The sequence below is a fragment of the Callionymus lyra genome, chromosome 9, assembly GCF_982586985.1.
Source record: "Callionymus lyra chromosome 9, fCalLyr1.hap1.1, whole genome shotgun sequence".
Lineage (NCBI taxonomy): Eukaryota > Metazoa > Chordata > Actinopteri > Syngnathiformes > Callionymidae > Callionymus > Callionymus lyra.
Window position 1 is genome coordinate 10,131,754 of NC_141826.1, and position 22,558 is coordinate 10,154,311.

Below are 22,558 nucleotides of genomic sequence, written 5' to 3' on the forward strand. Positions count from 1 at the left end.
TGCGGCGGATGTCTTCTACGAGGCGTGACGATTTACTGTAACACCCCCTACTCATAAAAATAAGCCTCCACAATTACACCGGGCTCATTTTCCTCATGTAGGGAAATGAGACAACAGCAGTTTTTTACTTGAGAATTGCACACAGGCATCACCTTTCATTATACCCGGAATTACTGTCGGCTCTAAATCACCGCTGCTGAGGTTGGCTGCTTTACTTGTAGTGACAGTTGGCTTTTGGTGGGATTACCCGTGATGGGAGTCTCTTTTTTTTTAGGCTCCCTTGCACTTTTTTTTTTTTTTATCATCTTTTTTTTTTCACGAGGGAAAGTGGCAACCCACTGTCCAGTTTAGAGAAAATAAACAGCCTGGTTATCCACAGGAATGTGAATGCTACTTTGTTCCCATTAGGAACATCTGCGTGTGTGGTTTTTCGAGATCTCAGCGGGTTGTGTGTGTGTGTGTCTTTGAAGATGTCACAAGTGGACTCTTTGTTTTCAAGCTTATTCGATTCAGACACACTGTGGCAGATAGTCTTTGTGCAGTATCGGGTACACACTTATTTACCACACATTTACATGAAAGCACATTTTCACACACACACACACACACACGAGAGGGACCTGCCATGTGTCATGGAGACAGGGGTCAGATACCGTGCGATGTGTGTGAGGGGTGTATCGCTTGGGAAAAAGGGACGAAAGATCTCACCGGGTCTGCGCCAGGGCCAACAATAACAAGACCGAAGCGCTGGAAGAGCGCTCAGCCAAAGCCAGTGACTCCACGGATCTTGTGTCGACTCGAGGACGGTCGGGTTCGTTAAACAATGGCTAATGTGCAAAACAAAGAACATTGTTCTCTAATGACATTGTGAGTCTCGGAGGAGAGAAAAAAGGCGCAGGGGTTCAAAAGATTGAAAGCACATGTTTCGCAGGGGAAAGAATAGCTGATTTGAAGACGTGGTGTCTGTTTTGGCAATATGTCGTTGGAGTTGGAGTGAGGGTTTGACCAAACTTGTCATGGGAACATGGACCGTGTAAACACACAGCTTTGACCTCACTCCAGCACTCACACTAAACACACTCCTGCGTTTGGCACATCAGAGAGAGGTGCGGCTGCCCCCTAGCGGTGGCTAAGATTAATTAAACTCACTTTGACGTGCTTTACCTTTCTCATGAATAATAAAAGCAGACATTCATTCTACAAATAGACTGTTTCTCAAAATATTTTCTTATTTTGTATTTATAAAACGTACACATTGTGTATCTTTACTCAATTATATATTTGTTATCAACTTATATTCCTTTAACTAGATTTTTTATTTGCTCTTGAGGCAAAATTGCAACACATTTTGCATTTATTTTATACAAATGTAGCGAAATTAGTTACCCACGCAACATAAATGGCTTTTTGTTTAAAACTTTTATTTTCCCCTAAGTGTTCTAAAAATCTAAACAACAATGAATAATGCTCTGTTCTTGTGTATTTATGTATTACATGGATACATGAAATGTATCACCCATAAATAAAAGTAACATTTTAATTACGTGCTCAGCATAAGAATTGTTACGTAAATTACAAAGAACTTTTCTTTTCTTTAATCATTTTAGAAAATGTATTCAATCAAATTTTGTTATGGATCCCGTGAAATAAAGGACATTTTCATTTAGTCAAAATATCCTGATTATTTAAATTACTTATTGGTTCTTCATTGCTACCTAACAACTGGTAAATGTCTTGAGGTTTTTTCAAACCCCTTGTTAAAAAAATGACATCATTATAACCTCAATGGTTGACATTCCTCATCCAACGCAGTCCCTAAATGAACTTGTAAACAGATGTCATAAGTCATTAGGAGGTTTAAATAAATAAATAATCCAACTTCTGCTGATTAAACACGGTACAATTTCACCTCAAAATAAATTCAAGTAAATAAATGATCCAAGCCAAACTGAGAAAGATTTGTTGGAACTGGATGAGCCAGCTGTTAGTCTAGTGCAAGAATCAGCTCATCCATCAAACTCCTGACGTCAGCAGATAATCACACTCTTTTCCAATATATTTCGGGTTTCAGTTGCCTCACCGACGAATGAAAGTTTAGGTAATTATTCTCAGGATTGTTTGGAATTGGCATTGGATTGATTTAAACCCACAGGATGTGGAATCGGAATTACGGGAAGTGGAAAATCAGTCGCATCTCTTTCTCACATGTAACTGAAAGTTTTGGCTTCAGCATAAAAAAATTCAGATGCCCTTCGGGAGTGATTTTTTTATATTTCATGTGGCTGCTTTTATAAAAGTTGGCCCTTTTTCCCGAAAAATAGTTAAAGGAGGCTTTCAAACTAATGGTCTGTAATTGCAACCATTTAGAATACTTAAATAAATCAATAATTTCACCACCATTTTGAATCATTTAAATATTCAAACATTGAATTAAATTCAGTTTATATTAATAAAAAATGTTTTTATTATTCTCAATTATCGGCTGTAATTTAGTTTAAGATCCCCATAGTTATCTCGTTTGTAAAGCATGTGAGGAATAAGTAAGGAAGTAAGTAATTTTTATTTATATAGCGCTTTTCCAGACCAGGGTCACAAAGCGCTTAAACAATCAAAACAATACTCAATAAAGTATATACTTTAAAGGTCAAGATAAAACTGATTACACAACAGGAGTTCCAGAAAATCAAGGAAAAGCCTGAACAAATGTACTGTAAAGTAAAACTTTCACACTAAGGGGGCAAAATATTTTAGCAATCAAGACAGCGATCCCAACAAAATGTGTATTTACTAAACAGAAAGTATGTAATACTGTCTTTTTATTTTAGATGCTTGATCTATCTCAATTATTGCTGTGTTTTTTTCTTTTTTTACCATCCATCTCCATCATATTCATTTTCTTCTAATCTTGACTCTTATTGGAAGTCTCTGTATAATTTGTACATAGATTAATTTATCTTATCGTAAACGCTGATTTCCTTATAGGTCACCATATCAATGTAAATATTCATCAATGTGGATTTTCAGCCAACCATGGTGGGCCACTTAGGGGGACTTGGGTTGCCAGATTTGGCCCCCTGGGCCTAAAGTTTAAAATGGGTAAAGTAACTCATAATTTTGGAATATAAAATTAATCAATACTTTTCAAATTTGATTCATCCATAAATGTGATTTCCACTTCCAAGGTCAATTAAAATAGATGAAAGTTGAGTTAAATTGGTTGATATTTTCAATCAAATTCAAAGTGTTTACATGTCAAAGCAGCAGGTGGTTCGAACCTCTATGATCCTGCAGTGTGAATGTTTTGAAAACAAGAAGAGAAACTATGATGAAATGAGAGCGATGGTTTCAGGTTCCAATGATCAAAACTCTCGACCAAAAACCCGGATAAAGAAAAAGTAGCTGGAGAAGTTAGAGATTCCACAAATCTTTTTCTCCCCTGAACTTCTCTGGAAGTAGGTTCATTGTTCGTCTGATAAACACACAAACGTCATAAAAAAAAAAGACGAAAACGTGTACATCATCGTTGAGAATTCTGATCTTTCCGGACACGGAGGCTCTTCAATCAAATCTTTGATTGAATACTTTGCTACCCTCAGCACTCACACACTCTGCAAACACACACACACATTGTTGACAGAGAGTGTCTCTCGCAACATCATTTACCACTTAGGCCCCTCCCCGAGGACCCCGCCATTCTTAATGCGTGGCAGATAAGGCTGATCGCTCCGGCTCCTGTCGAGAAGTGCATGTCAATCAACAGCTGGCGTCAACGTCACGGAGGCAAAGTGTTTGTGAAGGATCTTTTTACTGAGTGCCTTTTCTGCCTCGTCCTCGGCCAACTCACACAAGCGCCGGCCGCACACTCGCACATGCACACACACACACACGGGCCATTTCCATCTCACCGATCACTTCTCCTAGAGTTCTCCTCCTCGGACGTGTAACAGTAATTGAGGTTCCTCCCTTGGGTGCAGTGCATTCTGGGCCGTTAAGTGCTGTTTCTTGTTGTTTTTTTCTCAAATGGCTTGTATTTTGGCTATTGTGTTGTTTCCCCCCCCCCACACCCACGCTGCTCTCCAGCAGGAGTGTAAGCCATGGGCCATTTTACACCTATCGTAAGAGAATAGAGGTTGTGTGGGATGTAGGTCGTCCGCGGGCCTCTCTCTCTCCGGCCCCATCACAATAACAATCAATACAACAAAGAGTCTTCATACTTTCCCCCGGTCACATGAGACTCCACCAGCAACCATTTGATTCCTCAGAAATCAAGGGAGCCGCCGATGAGAAGTCGAGTCAGTCAAGGGTGTTCACTTGGCGGCAACTGACCTCCCCTCCCTCGCTCGCTCGTCCACATCAGGCCCTGGCTCCGAGTACACGGCGTGACCTTTTCTCCACGCGGATGACGCTGTCCGTCCAGAAGAGGGAGTGATTGATCTGGATTGACACAAACAGCCAGTGCCCTGGCTGGCCTGTCACACAGCATCACTGGGTCGTTGTAGCATGCCTGAATGCCAGATGAGGAAGGAACCAGGAAAACACTGGGGTTGGCGACCTGCTCGCTGAGATGTAGGTCCCAGGCAGGCAAAAGATATATAGTTTGGGATGTCAACATATAAAAAACAAGCGGAAGAAAACCCACAGATAAGACAAAAAAAAATCCCTTTGCAAACACACACTTGAGGCTATTGAAAAACACGATTTGTCCCATTGGCCTGAATTCAGGTATAAAACTGCTGCAGGCAGTTTGATACACAGTAATAATCCTCCAGAGCCTCTCAGGACAATTCCCTTCTAAAATAATCATTTACATTTTGTTTAATCCGGTCTAATCCCAAGGGTGCTTGATGGGATTCTGGAAAAAAAAAAACATCTTAATACCACCACTGATGTTACTCATTTCCTATGGATTTTAAGTCAGAAGTTTGCAACAGATTTTTCTATTTAGTGTTTTGAAAGATAACTTCTGTAAGTACAGTATATTAAAGCCCAAAATAATGTTTTTTTTCTTTCAATACACATGACCTGCAACAGAAGGTCTTTATTCATTCATATTTACCACCCTGTGAGAGAAAAGATCTACTTTTTTAAAAGTGAAGGACACATTTAAATAAACATGAATTTTTTTTATGACATAAAAATGCCATTAATATTAGTAATCACAGGTTTGGTATTTAAATGGAAACCAAAGATTTAGATTTGAATCTTAAACATATATATTTATATATATATATATATGATAAAAATAAACAGTGTTACAAGGTATTGAAAACGACTACAGCTACATATAATGGTGTGTGTGTATATATATATATATATATATATAATATATATATATATATAGGTTCTACCGATGGGTGCAGTGCATTCTGGGCCATTATGTGCTGATGCTTTTTTTTCTCAAATGGCTTGTAGTTTGGCTATATTTATATATATATAATTTATAGATGGAATATAAAGGTATTATATTGATATTGTAGTTACAACACATATTTTTATTTCTTTATTATTATTATTTCTTTAATTAATTAATAAAGGTATTCTCTTGATTATTGTGGTTATATTTTCAAATGATCTGGTTTCTACATAATTCCTAGACATGAAAAATACTCCATGTTTTTTGTAAAACATACTCAAAAGTGAAACATATTGAAACATATATTGGGAAAATTATATACTCTCCAGTTGATTAAATTAACAAGAGTTTTTTTTTTACTCTTTTTACATTTTTGTTTCACAGAATGACCCAGATATGTAAAATAATTACAAGTTATTGTTGGGTTGGAAACTTTCTGTGGAGAATATCACGTCAACGATGATTCTCCAAACCGGTGACCACAGATACTTTCTCGGACCACTGAAGGTTCACACTGTTCTCCTTTTCTAACCCAACATGCAACTGAAGCAGTGAGTATTTAGGCTGCAGCTGTTTTGTGGGAAGCTGAGTAAACCAATCATGTCACAACAATGAGTCGGACCATGTCACAGAGCTTCAATCATTGCGGTGAAAATATAGTTCACTTTTCCACTTCAAATTATTGCCACTACGGAGCTAGTAACACAAATCATAGGTTTATCTCAATTTGATGAACATTTGTGCTTGTAACTGAGTGTGAAGCGCTGTGGGTGCTGAAAAGCATAGGAAATGCTATATACGTAAGAGCCATTTAGAATTTAATTTAAAGAGAATATTGTAATACCTGAAACATAATAGAATAAGGCCAGCTTAAATTGGTATTCAAATACACTATTAGCTGAAATATCGGATGTAATTTTCGTACCTGTTGGAAAACCACACAATTACAGACAATTTAAATAAATAAAAAAATGTGTTTGAGGCATCCCTTGTGTTGTCTCTGGGTCAAAGTGAATGACCTCCACCACTGCCCTGATTGCTCCTGATGGCAGATTCGGCGCATGTGTGCAGCCTACTCCCATCAGTATGTGTGAATGGCTGTCAAAGCGCTTTGTGACCCTGGTCTAGAAAGGCGCTATATAAATAGAGATTATTATTATTATTATTATATGTCTTTCTGGAAGCCAGGGAGGTCGTTCCCCCTGACCCAGAGACAACACAAAGGATACCACAAACACATTTGTGTAAAAAAAAGGTTTTCTTAAAATCAACACATTTTTGTTACACACAGTTTGATAATATTTTAATATTCCAAAAAGTACTCCTTTAAATTCAATATTTTATAGCATTTTAAATTCAATATAAAATGTTGGCACTATCATACCAACATTTTGAAAAATCTAAAATAGTTCAAAAAGATATTCACCTTGCAAATATAGAATTATTAAACTTAATTATTCTATATACATTTTATGCATTATTCAATAAATCAATTAAATACTTTGATCATTTTGTTATCTCTGGGTAGAAGCAATACATTTATTGAAACTGTTTTTTCTACTCTTTTTTTTTTTATTTCAATGTTTTCGTTTCAGCCAATATTTTCCTATTTCAATTCAATTGAATGATTGATAAATGTATTCCCGATTTAAGCAGACACTTTTCTTTTAAGTTTAAGTTGAGATCTTTGGACACTTTCTTTAAATCTGTTTGCTCTAGGATTCAAGCACAAATAGCGTAAATAGTAAGTAAGTAAGTAAGTAATATTTATTTATATAGCGCTTTTCGAGACCAGGGTCACAAAGCGCTTAAACAATCAAAACAATACTCAAAAAAGTACATACTTTAAAGATAAAGATAATACTGAGAACAACACAGGAGTTCGAGAGATTCAAGGAAAAGCCTGAACAAATAGAAATAGAAATACGTCTTATATTCTACTTTATTTTACATTCAATCAGGGTTTTCTCAGACTATATACAAATTTATATAAATTAAACATTTTTTGACTTCTTGATATATTTTCAAAATTGATGTCTGAGACGAAATTAGACTCAATGAGTAAAAATGATTAAAGGAAATAACTTTCTATTTTACTGTCACAGGTGATCATTGACTTTTATCTTATACTTTCTTGTGTTTGCTGAGGGTATGTTCTTATTGACTCAGTGTTGTGTCAGAGCCGATGACGCCGCAAAGAAATTTCCGCAAAGTTTTTATATACGCGAGTGCGTGTGTTTGGTGTGTGTTTGCGTGTGTGTTTGCGTGTGTCTGGTGCGTGTGCGCCTCCTGTCTTTGAAACAGAGGTGAGCAACGCTTGACTCTGCGGCGTCGGTTCCAGGTTGGGTTTCGACTGAACTAAAAAAGCCTTCCACCGAAGCAGAAAAGCTTCCCCTCACATCGCTAAGATGCTGAACATGTGGAAGGTTAGGGAGCTCGTTGACAAAGCGTAAGTGTGTGTTTTTTAAACGTCTTTATCCTTCGTCTGTGTTGCCATTTGTCTGTGAAGTTGTACCTGTTTTGAGAGAGGGACACGTATCAAAAAACTTTGACGTCACTCTTACAAGTTAGCTAGCCTGTATGCTAACAGCTGTCGTTTCAAGTTGAGTCTTGTTAGAAAACGATGTATTTGAACTAAAAACCTGTATCTGGTGCTTTCGTCGTGTGTTCGATTGTGTTATAGAACCAAACGGTGTAAATATAGCCGTTTTGTTAGTTCCTTTTTCGCCGACAACGCAAGCTAACACTTAGCTAATAAGCTAATTACCCTAGCCTGTGGCTAACTGACAAGGCTAGCCAGCTAGGCTAGTTTGACAGCTCTAGGCTATCGCTGTTGAGTATCTGAAGTTTTAAACACGGCTAGTGTTTGTCTGACGTGTTACTTTTAAGCATTATTGAGATTATTTCGACGTCGGTACCTTTCTACTTCCTATGTGTACTATATGTGAGTCGTTAAACTTCATAAACGCATTGATACAGTGTGTATTTGTTTGTTTTGACCTTTGCTTTTACGTTTGACTGGTTTGTCAACGTTATTATTGATCTACACTTGTATAATGATACATTTAAATTCATTACCCCAAAGCAAAATGAAACGTGTACTCGATGGAGGGCGGTAGAGGATGTGCTTTGAGGAAACAAACCATCTTAAAATAAACATTTCATTTTAAAGAGGGAGTGTAATAAATTAAAAGTTCTTCCCACAAGCGTTTTTCAGTTGAATTTCGTTTTTTTTTTGTTGTGAGAACTCCTTCTCTGAATGACCAAATCAGTTGAAACTTTTCCAAGTTTCATTTCAACTTTAACTAACATTAACATGATATCCAGCTGTCCTTGTACTTTATTTGTTTTCAAGAGGTAACCTTCACATTGAAAACAAAACCCTCAATGAATCATTGTCGTTGTTAATCGGCCGTGTCAACATGCGTGTAATAGAAATGAAGCGTTGCTCAATTTCTTTTCTCTGTAAAACCTGTGTCCACTTACCCAGCTGTCTCAGACAATAAACATGTTCTCAGGTCTGTCCAGGAATGCAATCGTCTCCTTGGAGTGTGACCCCCTGAAAAAAAAGGGTGTATTTTAATTAAGGAGTGACAAAAATGAAAGAAAGCATTGAAGTTGTTGAGTTCAGGAATATTGACAACCTTAACCACATCTAAATTTAGTTAAAATGTTTTTTATTTGGCATCTGTTTCCAAGTGTTAATAGAAATAAACATATACTTACAGAACTATAGAAACTGTTTTTATCAACCAGAAACGGAACAGAATTACTCATCGTCTTACATTTTGCCAATGTTTCTTAACCGTTTTTAACGTTCAGTAATCTACAATGTACACATTAATACACCATTTTATCATTATATTTTAGAATTCATTATTAAAAACAATTTTATTAAATTGGTTATATGATAGGATATGCATAAATTACATTACTATTGAACAAAGTATTAACAGGCCAATCTGTGATGTACATCCATATCTTTTCTTCAGAGTTGTTGGAAGTTTTCTGTAAAAATGGGAAACTATATTTGACACAAATTAAAATGTCAAAAAGAAAAATCTGCTTGCAACAAGCAACTTAGTTGTAACATTTCACATTGCCCTAGTTCCAAATAGTACATTTGGTTTGTGGCCAACTTTGAAAATGATTATTCAGTAAGAACTGAAAATGAAAAGACATTAAAAAGCACAAAACTTAATTAAGGTTATAGGTAGCTATGTGTTCTCTTTTCAGTGCATATCATGGCTTTAGGAAGTTTGTGATATTTTTTACACTGAGAGAACACCACAACTTCTGTTATTTGAGCTGACTCTGCATCAGCAGTTGATGAGATACTGTCTTTCGTCATCATTTTATTCCTCATCAGTTTCCCGTGCATGCTGTGAAAATAAAAAGTAGTATTTACACAAGATAATTATCCTGTCTTGGCTTTGTTGCTGTCAGGTAAATTAGTAAATAATTCAAACATTTAGTCTTTTGTTTTAAATCTACTGTTTTGATAATTTGTACAAATTAAAAAATGTATATCTTTGGATCCTTTTGAATAGACATTAAGTTACTGATTGAAGTTTTTTAATCCATCATAAAATATCCCTATATGATTTGTGATATTTATTGTTACAAAGTTGACTATTGAAAACAAATATATTTTTTTTAAAGTTCTGATTTTGGTCAAAAGAACTTTCAACTTTCTTCTGTTACTATTAGCTGCCGTGACCACTCACTAACAAAATAAACAATCATTATTAAATGATAAAAATCCCACCTAAATATCCAAAGAACAAATCCTGTTAGGTCCTTTTTAATTTTTCATTAAATACAAACATGTCTAATACAGGAGTCTTACAAGTAATCTATTAAACTGAACTTTGATCACATGAATTCATTTATCAATAGCTACTTAACCCCGCAGGATAAAACACTGAAGCTCAAGCAGAGAATCTTAAAAGACAACACAGGAATTGAGGCGTGACTAGAACTGACGCTGAGAGGCGGGACTATACTGTAAGCCTTAATAAGTCCCACTTACCACCCATATTTGTGTTGACTCATAGTACTTTACCACTTTTAAATTATACATATTATTTTATGTTCAAGTGTTACATGCAGAATTCTCTTTATAGTCAGTACTTAAAGACAAAGTTGATTTTCAGCAGGAGTTTTGTTTCACAGTTGGAGCAGGACACAACTGACAATAATCTGTACCACGTGTGTACTTTGTTTATGGGTTTTTTCGTTTGCAGTGATAAAACACAGACTGCCTCTTTAAAAAGCACACAACAGGCAAGAGCAGCAGAACCACAGATGGGTGGATCTGTTAGACAACCATCTAGTCAATGCAGTTCTTTGAGGCTCTGAGCTTTTAAGTGCTGATGTGGCAATACGGGCTGCAGTTTTCAGACATTATCCCTCTCAATATTTTAACTGTAGCAGCGCTTTAATGTAATCGAATCATGGCCACTCTCATGCTTTACTATAGTATTTTTCCAGTCTTATAAAACTGTAAAATTAGATTAATTAAACACAAAAAGTCCAATACCACCAAAGTGGCTTTGTGTAATGCCACATCGAGTTTGGACAAAGGAAGTCAGAAATTAGCTCGAAAACTAATTTATCCATTCATTACTGGATAGTCATTCAATAACTCATAAATGTATTCCATGCCTTCTTAATCTGGATTATTCTAAATCTCCTCAAAGACTTTCTCATTGAGCCGCATGAAGAATTATGCTTTATTTTGCATAAGTCATTTTTGTTTCCTGGATTTCGTAACAAGTATTCTAGTCAAAGATGAATGTTGGATTGTGAAATATTAACTGATGTATGTTTTTTTAATCTTGATTTTCAAAATGATGGTCTGTGAACAGAAATTATTAAATTTGATAGATCTCTGTACACAGCTTTTAAAATGACTCGTTTAACAGGTTGTGATTATGCTTTGTGGAAAATCTTCATCATCTGACCAATACAATTTGTTTCTATTTAAGTCATAATAATGCTTCATGTTGTCAGTCACTATACTCAGACCAGCATCCACTATTGTCCGTAATCGACGACCAAAGTGTGTGGGTGTGTCTGTAATATGATTCCAGACATCTCTGGTTCAACATGACCTGATAATAGAATGTAGCTTTTAAAATGGAAACCACTATAAACACCTGATTTGTGTGTTTGTTTTCTGTCTTTTTACAGAACCAATGTGGTGATGAACTACACAGAGGTTGAGTCAAAAGTCAGAGAAGCAACAAACGATGACCCCTGGGGACCCTCTGGACAGCAGATGGCGGACATCTCAAGGTAAAATTGAAGAGATGCACACTTGATTCAACAATATAATTGGTTCTGCTGAACACAAGGCGAGTTATAGACGCATACAGGATACAAATGACTAAATAAGTGGTGGATTGTAATAGTAATTTTTGAAGAAAAAAATTCTAATTTCCTACTTTGCATCATTTGAAAAAAATGTAATTGGGAATAGGTACCAATGCAATTTGAATATTAAAAAAACTCAAATGATCCATGTACATATTAATGTTTTTCTCGGAAAAAATGAAATCGATATCCATTTAAATGTTTCAGTCATTTGTGAGGTTTAGATCAATTCACTTATATTATCTTTTCTATTGCAGCTTTCTGATTGCTGCTTTTATCACATTTCTGAAATAGTTTCATGAAACAATGCAGATTATTATAGTCGTACATGGTAGAAAAGATGGAAAATATTACCATGAGTTAATTTGTTCAGCATTTCCAAAACTAAAGTGCACTGGACTAGCCTTGGGAATCGTTCAAATTGTTACCACAATCTTTTAAATGAAACTGCTTTGTATAGCACATGAAAGGTTTTCTCCAAACAATGGCATGTTAAAAAATTAGTTAATTTTAAAATATAATGCTAAAAGTTATATAAAATAAAGTCACTTGTATACATGTACTTTTAGAAAATTATATTCCAAGTCGATTCAAACTAAGCCTTCAGGTGAGGTTTTAAGTTGGGTACATCTGAGGTCTGTGTTTAGTAGTGAACTCTTATTTGTTTTTGCAAATAAACTCAACTGCTGTAGTTTATTACTTGTACTGTTGCTTTTAATGTTTTTCAAGCAAACTGTAACTCAAAACTTCCTCTCTTCCCCACATGAACATTCCTGCACGCAGATCTACATTTATGTACGAACAGTTCCCAGAGGTGATGAATATGCTGTGGGCAAGGATGCTCAGGGACAACAAGAAAAACTGGAGAAGAGTTTACAAGGTCTGACGGCTCCCTTCACACACATGTGCAAAATTAAATGTAAATGGCTAATAAATTATGCAGTAGCTTTGATAAGAGCTCTCGATATATAAAACATTGAATGGTGTTAAATATGTTGCTCTAGCACTCTTATTTCAATAATTTATTTAAAAATATTGATAGTATTTTATTAATAATACACAAAACGTTTCACCTTTTATGAAGCTAGATTGGTTTGAACTTTTTCTATACTCTGTTGGAACTGATGAATTGGAAGCAATTCCTAGTTCATGTGAGTTAATCGCTTATTTACCTGAGAAAATCTGATGTTTTTAAACTAAGACTTGTTTATCTGTTCTGAAAGACACAGAGGATTGAATGCATTAGAGGCTTGTCACTTATTGGCTAACTTGTGTTCCACTAAACAAACTCAAACTTTAGCAAGCACAGCACCGGTGTTAAAGGTTTGATTGAATGTGACCAAAGTAAATAGTCAACTATTAGGTAGCACTTTCACACTAATGGCTGTCTCTCTCCTGTGTGCAGTCGCTGCTTCTGCTCGCTCATCTAATCAGGAACGGATCAGAGAGGGTGGTCACCAGTGCCAGAGAACATCTGTATGATCTGAGATCTTTAGAGAGCTACCACTTTGTAGGTAAGGTTCCCAACCCGGCCTTCTCTATTGACTTTCTACGCTTTTTTTTCCCTCCAAGTTCGCAACAGAAGCACAGACATGAAGAATCTCGCCATCTCTTTGATTTTTAAGTTATGCCTTGATTAGACGATGGTCTCTCTTGGCAGAATGTTAATTAACTGGCTTCTGTGTGAGCTCTAATGAAAGGATGAAGGCCCCGAGCACTGCTTAGTTCACAAATCCTTCAAATGCAAACACGCACACTAACTCCCTATCTAACAAACAGACACACACACACACACACACTCCCCCCAAAGCTGCCTTCTTTATTTTCCACACTGCAGAGCTCCTGCTCTAACAACTGGATTGTTGTTTAAAGATATTATTATTTTATTTTCATTCGCAGATGAAAATGGGAAGGACCAAGGGGTGAATGTCCGTCAGAAGGTGAAGGAGATGGTGGTTTTGGTCCAGGATGATGAGAGACTGAGGGAAGAAAGGAAAAAGGCAAAGAAAAACAAAGACAAATATGTCGGAGTTTCATCCGACGGTATGGGACACAGAGGTTATTGTAAGTTGGTCACTTATCAAACAACAAGATAGACTGTTATTGTTTCGAAACCAATCTAAAACTTTCGCCTCTTGCTTTGATTCCATCCTCTTTAGCCGGGGAAAGGTACGACTCCAGTGAGGGTCGAGGGAAGTGGGACGACGACTGGGAGAGGAATAAAGGCCAGTTTCCCTTCAGCGAAAAGTTGGGAGAAATCAGCGGCAAGATCGGCAGCACCATCGAAGACACCATCGGAAGATTCAGGAAAAACGAGAGAGATGATTCTCCAGACCGTTTTAGGTATGCCTCTTTCTGATATGTGAAAATGTAGGAGACATTTGTTTACTATTTAATCATTATTGTAGTGTACAAGTCATAGTTATACCTGTAATTGAAGTTCCTTTTGCAGGTCTACCTTCCAGTTTCCCACCAGTACACTACAATTGAAACCTAATTCTCTCTAAATCTAAAAAGAAATAGAAGAAATCTGTCATTGTGTACGTTTTGGACCTTAATATCATTTTAACATGCAGATTTATAAAACGAGTAGCAGTGAAACTTTAAAACACTAAGAGTTTTGATCCAACTATCGAAAGAAAAGTGACTCAACCAACTGGACCTTGAATACAGAAACTTGACCTTTAACACCCCATAAAACATGCAGGCTTCTCAGCCTCGTGCCAAAGTTTGTAAACCTTAATTACTGCTGCTTATTTCACGTGACCCGTGTCATGTGATGTGTGCTGAGCATTAACAGGGGATACCGGTTTCAGATATTCATTGACATGTTTGACGAAATGATTGTTCATAACAAATATTTGGTTTGCCATCTGACATTTCGGCATAGAGTAATCCTGAAGTCACATGATGAATGCACATATTCAGCAGGAGCAGCTTACTTAAGTTCAAAGTTCCTCGTCATATCATTGTACACCTTCTGTTGACTTCCTGTTTTGTTCTTTGTTTATTTCAGTCAGTAACGGCAAAGTTCCTTGTCATTGTACACCCTGTTACAAACAGGTTAAACAACGGCAACTCAACCACATAACTCATTGTTTTTTTAACTATGGTGCTAAAAAAACTGAACTCCCATGATGCATTCCTACACACTGCTATAATGATTGAAGGCTGATACTGCAATATGAATTTAAATTGATTGGTTGGCTGGGCAGAAGTTCAAATAAATGATGTTAAAAAAAAAAAAAATGATTTGAACAAGAGAAAAATGTAATGTTTGTTACTCTGCGGATTTCATTTGATGCAACCCCTGTATTTAGTTTATTACCTTGAGCTGGTAGTGTTGTTGTAATTATAAATAAAATATCCTTTAAAATTGACTTTTATTCTGCAGTGATAACGAGGAGGAACGAGGTCGCTCGTCACACAACGGAAAACAAGGTAAAGAGTTTAAAGACGACGAAGAAACTGTGACCACCAAGAGTGTTCAAATCGTGCAAGCGACCGAAACTACCGCAACACGGAAGAGGGGAGGCGCCCCATCCAAAAAGGTGGACTTGGGGGCAGCAGCCCAGTACACGGGAGGAGGAGACAAGAGTCCAACTCCCGCCAGTTCTTCTCAGGTAAAAGTGAATTTAAAAAACAAATCTTTGAAAAGTTGGCGGATTTTTAGCTTTTGCCTTTGTACTTCAGCCTCAGCCAGCCGCCAAGACACCTGCCAGTGCTGGACTGGTAGACCTAATGATGGCTGACATCACTTCGAGCCAGCCCGCTTCCACAGGTAAAGTGAGCTTTACTTCAAAAAACTTCTTTGTCTTGCCAGGTGTTTGCTGGGATGATTAATATCTCGGGGGGTCTCAGTGGAGAGTTCCTTCCAAAAAGTGCCTCTGCTTAAAAAGCTGTTAGAAATGGCTTCAAAGACAAATGAAAAATGTTTTTTCCTTATATTTGAGGAATTTGCCCACCAAGCATTTAGTTCTCTCTGTACTGTTGAGTTGCCCACAGCAGCACAACAATGAAACTTGGATAAGACTTTGTTTCGGAGTGGCAGTGCCCAGCTGCTGGTGCTGGCTTCACGATTTCCAGGACAGCTGGGAGAAGAAGTTGATGTATAGTAACTAAGTGCGCGCCAGATGTTTTGGGAGTAGTCCCCTGTGAGTGAGGAGGGCGGGAGGACAGAACAGATGTTTGCTCTGCGTTACCTATCTGCTCCCAACCCCCCCCCCCCCCCCCCCTCCCCCCTTCCCTGTCCCAGAAGAACCCTGACACTGAAGGAATGCTAACTAGTGCAGGATGACACCTGGAACTTATGAAGTCCATCTCTCATTGCAGATTTGATCAGTGGATTCGCTGACTTCTCCTCGCCAGCTGCGTCCGCCAGCCTCGCCTCTGGATCTGGTGGGTTTCAAGATATTTCTGTTGGCGTGTGCTGTTGTAGGCATACTGTTAGAATATTCAGAGGGATGCTGGGAGGGAGCCCTGGCCATATGGAGCCTGCTACCTGCTCTGCATAACAAGAACAGACACACATCAAGTCCTGTTATGGATGACAAGGAGACAGGGACAGAGGGAGAAGTTAGAGGGAGGTGGAGCAAGCTGAAGATTGAGGGAAAGAGACAACAAGCGATGTCGTCTCGATGAAAATTTTAAAGCGTGACTCCGGTGGTCACTGGTAATATTTCACATTTCAGAAAATCTGGCCTTTTAAAGGTCTCAGCTGCTTATTGTTGGCGACGTTGAATGCATCAAATATGTATGCGTATCTTTGTTTGAAGGCTGGAAGCCCTTAATTAGTCTTTCCCCTTGTCTTAGTAGCACCAGCCCCCAACAGCAACGGGGACTTTGGAGACTGGAACGCTTTCCCGGGAGGCCAGATGCCGACGTCTGCTCAGCCTGCAGACACCAGCGCAAGTGACCTCTTTGGGGGCATGACAGCAGGTCCTGTCGCTGCACCTGCTCCTGCCCCTGCCCCGGCGCCCGGACCTTCCTCGGCAGACCTGTTTGACTTGATGGGACCGACTCAGTCCTTCACTTCTTCCCAGAGCCTCAACTTTAGCATGAACAGCATGCAGAGCATGAGCGGCACGATGATGCCACAGTCCTTTTCACAGGTACACACACACACATTGAAATGTGGCCTGAGGCCAAAATGTTTATTTACCAACAGGAAGTGTGAGTCTGATTGTGATATTTTATTTTTATTCTTGAGAACTCAATGTATCCTTCTTTACATTGTTGGATGGGAGATAAATGATAAAGATAAATCTCTAGAACCTTTCCTCTATAGACGTGTGAGTCATGAATGATGGAAACTTTGATAGAATGCACTCGTTCAAGTTTTGACCAAGGATATGAGATGACAAAACCTTAGACGACAATTGTAAATTCAGCAGCTGCTGCCACACATTACAACGCAGGTTTCAGTACCTGTCAGTAATTGACTTCTGACCCTGCCTCTTAACTGATAAAATGTGAGGAGGGCCCGAAAACTTGCCGGGGGAAGGCTGACGTTTCTGCGAGTGAATTCTACTGATGCCACAGGAAATTGGCCCATTTTATGCAAACAATTTCACAGACTTTATGGTTGCAAGCACAAATGCTACAGACATCCTTCATTTATTCATGTGATGATGACCTTTATTTCTTTATCAATATTTTATAATATATTTAATTGTCAGTGACAGTGTTTTTTGTTCTCTTAAAATTGCAACACTTTTAGATTTATTTAATTTTAGAATTTGAAGATTAAAAAAGATAAATGAGTGTTATGTGCCTTATTGGAATTGGACGATTTATAATCAGGCTTTTAACTAAAATATTTTATCATAAATGTTAAAATACCCTGTATATTGATTCTGGATATGTAATCCAGCAACATTGAAATGCATGCTGTAAAGCTTTAGATAGGAATATTTCGTGAGTCAAAGTAAAATGTTTTTTACATTTTAACATTTAAGAAGCATTAGTTTAACTCGTTGGCACGAGAGAAGAAGTTCTTTGTTTTGTTTGTTAATGGGTTTTCCGTCTTTAAACGCATGACTAAATAAAGTATGAGCAATGAACACAAGATGATTATAAAAACAAGGTCAAAGAACAAGAAAATTGATTTCCTACATCGTCTGTATACGTGGGTGCGTGTGTGCTCCAGACTAGAATGGAAGGAACAGCTAGCTACAACTGTGTGAGAATCCACACGGGTGAGCGAGCGCCTCCGTGACGGCGAGCGCGCACCTAAAGCACAAGCCGTGTTGCTGCCCCAAAATAGGTATTGATTGACCCGTTACTGCTGACATAGCAAAGAGAAGAAGAAAAATCACAAGTGCTTATAAAAGTTGTTTCTGCCAGCGATTGGGGAGCTGGGAATTGCACGCTCGAGTAGCTTGACAATGTTTTTTAGGGCTACATGTTATAGTTTTTCCAGGTGGACTGGTCTCTGAGTGAAGGGGGGGGGGGGTTTGGGGTGGTTGTGAGTTTCTGCCTTTTAATGATTAATGTTTTGTATTCTGAAATCAATAAGCTCACGTCTCTAAGCTTTGACAGATAAATGACATCAGGAAACATGTGGCTCAAAAGGCCGCCATGTTGTCTTTTTCATTAGTTGCATTAGTTATTCCGGTGATGGTTTTTGTAGTCGTTTGGAGCTGCTTCTCACTCACATGTGTTCGGAGCAGATCATTTAACTTGTCTGTGTGATGAAGTCATAATTCATTTGATTGAAACCTGGACAACAAGCCATACGGTAGATTGTTAACCTGCAGCCTCAGCAGATGCTCGCACCCCCCCAGAGACCGCCCACTAACCACCCACTCCTCCTGTTGATGACACACAGACTTTAAATAATCCGGTTTGATGAAGAAAATCTATTTAAAACCCACAACAAACACCTGCATGTGCTGTAAATGACGATTTTGAGATGTTACTTCTCATCTTGTTTACTTCATTCTCCGTCTCGGTCGGTCTGGTTTAAAAACCCTCTCATGTGGACTTGTTTTTAACATTCTGGTTGCTCTCTCCAGCCCATCCAGAACATCGGGGGTCCACTTCAACCAATGCCATCTCAGCCCCCCCAGATGGCTCAGCAGGGTCTGGCAGCCAAATCCTCTCTTCCTTCGACCTGGTCAGACCCCTCGGTCAACATCAGTCTGGACTTCCTGGGCCCGGGGATGCATGCTCCCAAGACCAGCCAGCCCAGTCTAAATACCCTCCAGCAAGGTCAGAGAAAAAAAAACTACTTTTTTTTTTTCTAGGCCTGTAGTTTTATATTAAAATTCTACACTCTTACACTTTTTTTAGCCCAGGATTTGTGAGCTTCTCCAAGTTGTATGCTTTACTTTTGATACTTTATTATTTATTCTTGGGAATTGCGTTACATTTAAAAGGGTGTCAAATTAAAATGTATTTGAATTAATATTACACTATTGTCAGTTATTATTAAGTTAACTTATTAAGTTATTATTTGTGGGATTCATTTTGGATATAAAATGTTTTATTCTACAAATGCTGAGATCAGAAAAAATATTCTGAAAATTATAATAATTAGTTAATACAAACTAAGTAAGCAAATTTATATTACTGGTGAGGACATGATAACATTTTTAGAACTGGCCTCTGAACTACTCAGATTGTCCCTGAAACTGAAAATTAGAAATAAAGAAGAAAAATAAAACATAGGTTAACATTTGATGTGCTATGCTTGGGTGTTGTTGCTGTGAGTTGAGACGGAGCTAAGTAACTCAAGCAAAAAAAATTTGATTATGAGAAAAAATGTTTTAAATTAGACATGACTTAAGTAATCACTTGTGGGGGGTGAACAAGAATCAATACCAATATGCCAATACAATACGTATCATGATACCGGGGCAACATTGGGCTTTATTGATATATAAAGCGATACTGTAGATGTCACGATATCACCTTTCGTGATCTTACAGGATTTCCTTGTTCCTCTAGCTGCGTAATAACTCCGGCCATCTAGCAGTTGCAGATACCACTTTAGTTGCAACACAACTATGAAGAAACTCTGTTTGCATTCACACTGATGTAAAAACCATAGAGTAACTATTAAAAAAATTAAATGTATCTTATGATTTGAAAAACAAATATGTGTATATATATATCTTTAATTATTATCATTTAATGTTGAGTATTGATAGGGTATTGTAGAAAAAAGATACTGCGATATTTAATGTATCAAATTCATATATATTTTTTTCTTCCCTCAAACACTTACTATAAATATTATACATTTCTGTCTCAAATAATCAGAAACTTCTCAATAGCAACCTTTTTTTTTTTTAGCATATTTGGCTCTGAGTCTGTTTCTTTAATATGTCTACGTGATACTACTTTCTTCATCAAAGTACTGTACTGCTTTGGTTCAGCTGTGTACATTTTCTCTGCACTGTAACAGGTCTACTTTAGAACTTGTTGTAAATGAATGGTGCGTCTCTTCCAGGTCACATGACGTCTCCCACCATGCTGTCTCCCGGAATCGCCGGTATGAATCTGGGACCAGCCCCTGTCAGACCACCCGTCAGTCCCATGATGCACCCTGGTGCTGGAATGGGAATGGGTATGATGGGAATGGTTCCCAACCAGGCGATGATGGGCATGAGCATGAACATGGGGATGCCACAAGGCGGTATGTCCATGGGCATGCCCACCACTATGGGAATGGGGATGGCGATGAACCCTGGCATGGGCCAACAACCCAAAAACGACGCCTTTGCTGACTTTGCCAACTTCGGGAAGTGATGGACCCGCCGGCCTCGGATCTTTTGGAGCCTCTTTCTTTGTCCGCTGGTGAAGGATTGTAATGAGCTGCAAACAAAGAGTACTTGAATAATGTCAACTATCATAATAATACAGACGCCCTGCAATCTCCTCTTGCGACAGTGGTCTGCTGGAGAGGAGGGGTCACTCAGTTGCCTTGATGTCGGGGTGTTCCTTTTTATAACCTCAATCAACGATCGAAATATAGAATATCTAAATATCAGTAGCTGCATTCTTTTTATCGTATGTCTTCTTCGATAACCACGTTTTTGTAGCACAGAGGCCATTTTTAACACGTCCAGATTCTCATACCTGTTCCTCTCTCTGCCCATCCTTTGACTTTCCAATGAAGTACCTGCTGGTGAGTTCACGATTAAAGACCCGGAGCACAGAGGTCTGCACACTCCTGTAGAAAGAGGTGACTGAAATTATAAAAGATGACGAGTCTTCCTGCAATAGGCCATCAGAAGGTTGTTGTTGTATAAATATTTCTATTTTACAAAAAGAGTATAATCAGATGACATGATAATCAATAGGGCGAGTTGCTTTGAAAATGGTTGCGGGTTGTTTTTTCGTCTGTGTGTGTGTGCCTGGAAAACCTTTAACCTCCCAAGTTTAATCTCAGTGTTGAAGTTTCCATGTACAAATGCCTAAGCCAAGTGAAGCGTGTACAGAAGATTATTTAATATAAAGCGTTTTATTATCCTGGACCTCAGTTCAGCACCACAACAGACTGTCCTGGTTAATACTGCCTTCTCGTCAGTTTGACACAAGATCCGTTTCCTCCCTGAAAAAAAGGAGTTTCTCCACTTGGTTCTGTTTTGTAGGAAAAACCTCTTCCCTCATTTGTGCCTTCTAATCTCACGGATGTTTAAGATCCTCCATGGTTTAAGTGCCTGCTCACAGTCGCCTCCTGAACTTTATAATGAATGATATTCTTGCCTGCTTGACATTTTCAGGATGTCAACTGCGAGATAAATAATTCACTGACCAGAGAAGGCCGCGGAGCCTTCAGCCCCGGGAGACACTCACAGTAGCCTTGAATCGAAGCCTGGAGCATCATAATGACCAAAATCTGTCGCTTTCTTTTGTTTTCTATGACATACCAGTAGAGTTTTAAGCATTTTTTTTTTTCCGTTTTTTATTTTTTTCCAATGATTATTGATATCTTCAAGTTGGGGTTGTTACTGAGACACTAGTTTATGCAAATGTTAAAAAATATTTTTGAGAAAATTCTGTTGATTTCCAGAGATTCTTGATCTACAACATTAAAACTGTTGATTGGACTTTGGTAATGGTGTGTGTTATTTGCTATGTTGGTCTCATTCGTCACGTTGAAGCTTCAAGTTGCAAATGTTTTGGTTCATGTCAAAAGGTTTATTGTATAAACGGATATTTGTTCAATCACAGACACCGAAACTCTTGTTCGTGATAGTTGTAACATGTTCCTCCATCTCAAAATGGAAAAAAAAAACTGTTATCAACCCAACAGATCACCTTCCAACCTCAACTCTCAATGCAGAGAAGTGGCAAGACGAATATCTCTAGTTTATAGCGGTAAAATAATCATCCTAGATTCAGATTATAAAATTATAACCGATGTTGTGTTGTCCAATAACTATTATGTTTTTTAATAGTAATCTGAATAATCTGAAACATTTTATTTATTTAGTCATTGATTAAGTAGTAAGACTTTTTTTAACATGTTGTTTGTTAGCTCGTCTGCTAATTTTTTTTTTAAATATTTTTTGTAATCAATTCTATGACTGCAAAAATAATACACATATATTAATCAACTTATATTTTCTGTCTTTTATCAGAATTTTCTATTTGATAATATTCTGATTCACTTCTAAGTCGTTTTACTTTCCAATCGTCCGTAAATGCACCATCGAGAAGCAACCATTTGATAGATGCTAGCTAGCTAACAGCAGCTAGCTAGCTACATAGTTGCGATAATGAAAGCAAAACGTTAATTATTTCGTTGGCTGAAAACACTTATATCTTAATAATGGATGACTTTGTTCTAATTCAAGGGCAGATACACTGGGCTAA

The 22,558-nt window shown here is 37.8% G+C and overlaps 1 protein-coding gene across 2 annotated transcripts; it reads left to right on the top strand.

Moving 5' to 3' along the window:
* The first annotated feature begins 7,644 nt into the window (after positions 1-7,644).
* On the top strand, positions 7,645-21,798 carry clint1a (clathrin interactor 1a). Of its 2 annotated transcripts, none has more exons than XM_087799089.1 (12): positions 7,645-7,802; positions 11,549-11,653; positions 12,515-12,611; positions 13,137-13,245; positions 13,631-13,795; positions 13,891-14,074; positions 15,126-15,354; positions 15,425-15,512; positions 16,064-16,129; positions 16,544-16,842; positions 18,748-18,943; positions 20,187-21,798. In XM_087799089.1, exons 1-12 carry the CDS (start codon positions 7,762-7,764, stop codon positions 20,483-20,485), a joined length of 1,878 nt encoding a protein of 625 aa, XP_087655215.1. In that variant the 5' UTR covers positions 7,645-7,761; the 3' UTR covers positions 20,486-21,798. The 2 variants fall into 2 exon arrangements, with proteins under 2 accessions (XP_087655215.1, XP_087655216.1); XM_087799090.1 differs by having other exon boundaries at positions 16,547-16,842.
* Positions 21,799-22,558: the final 760 nt, after the last annotated feature.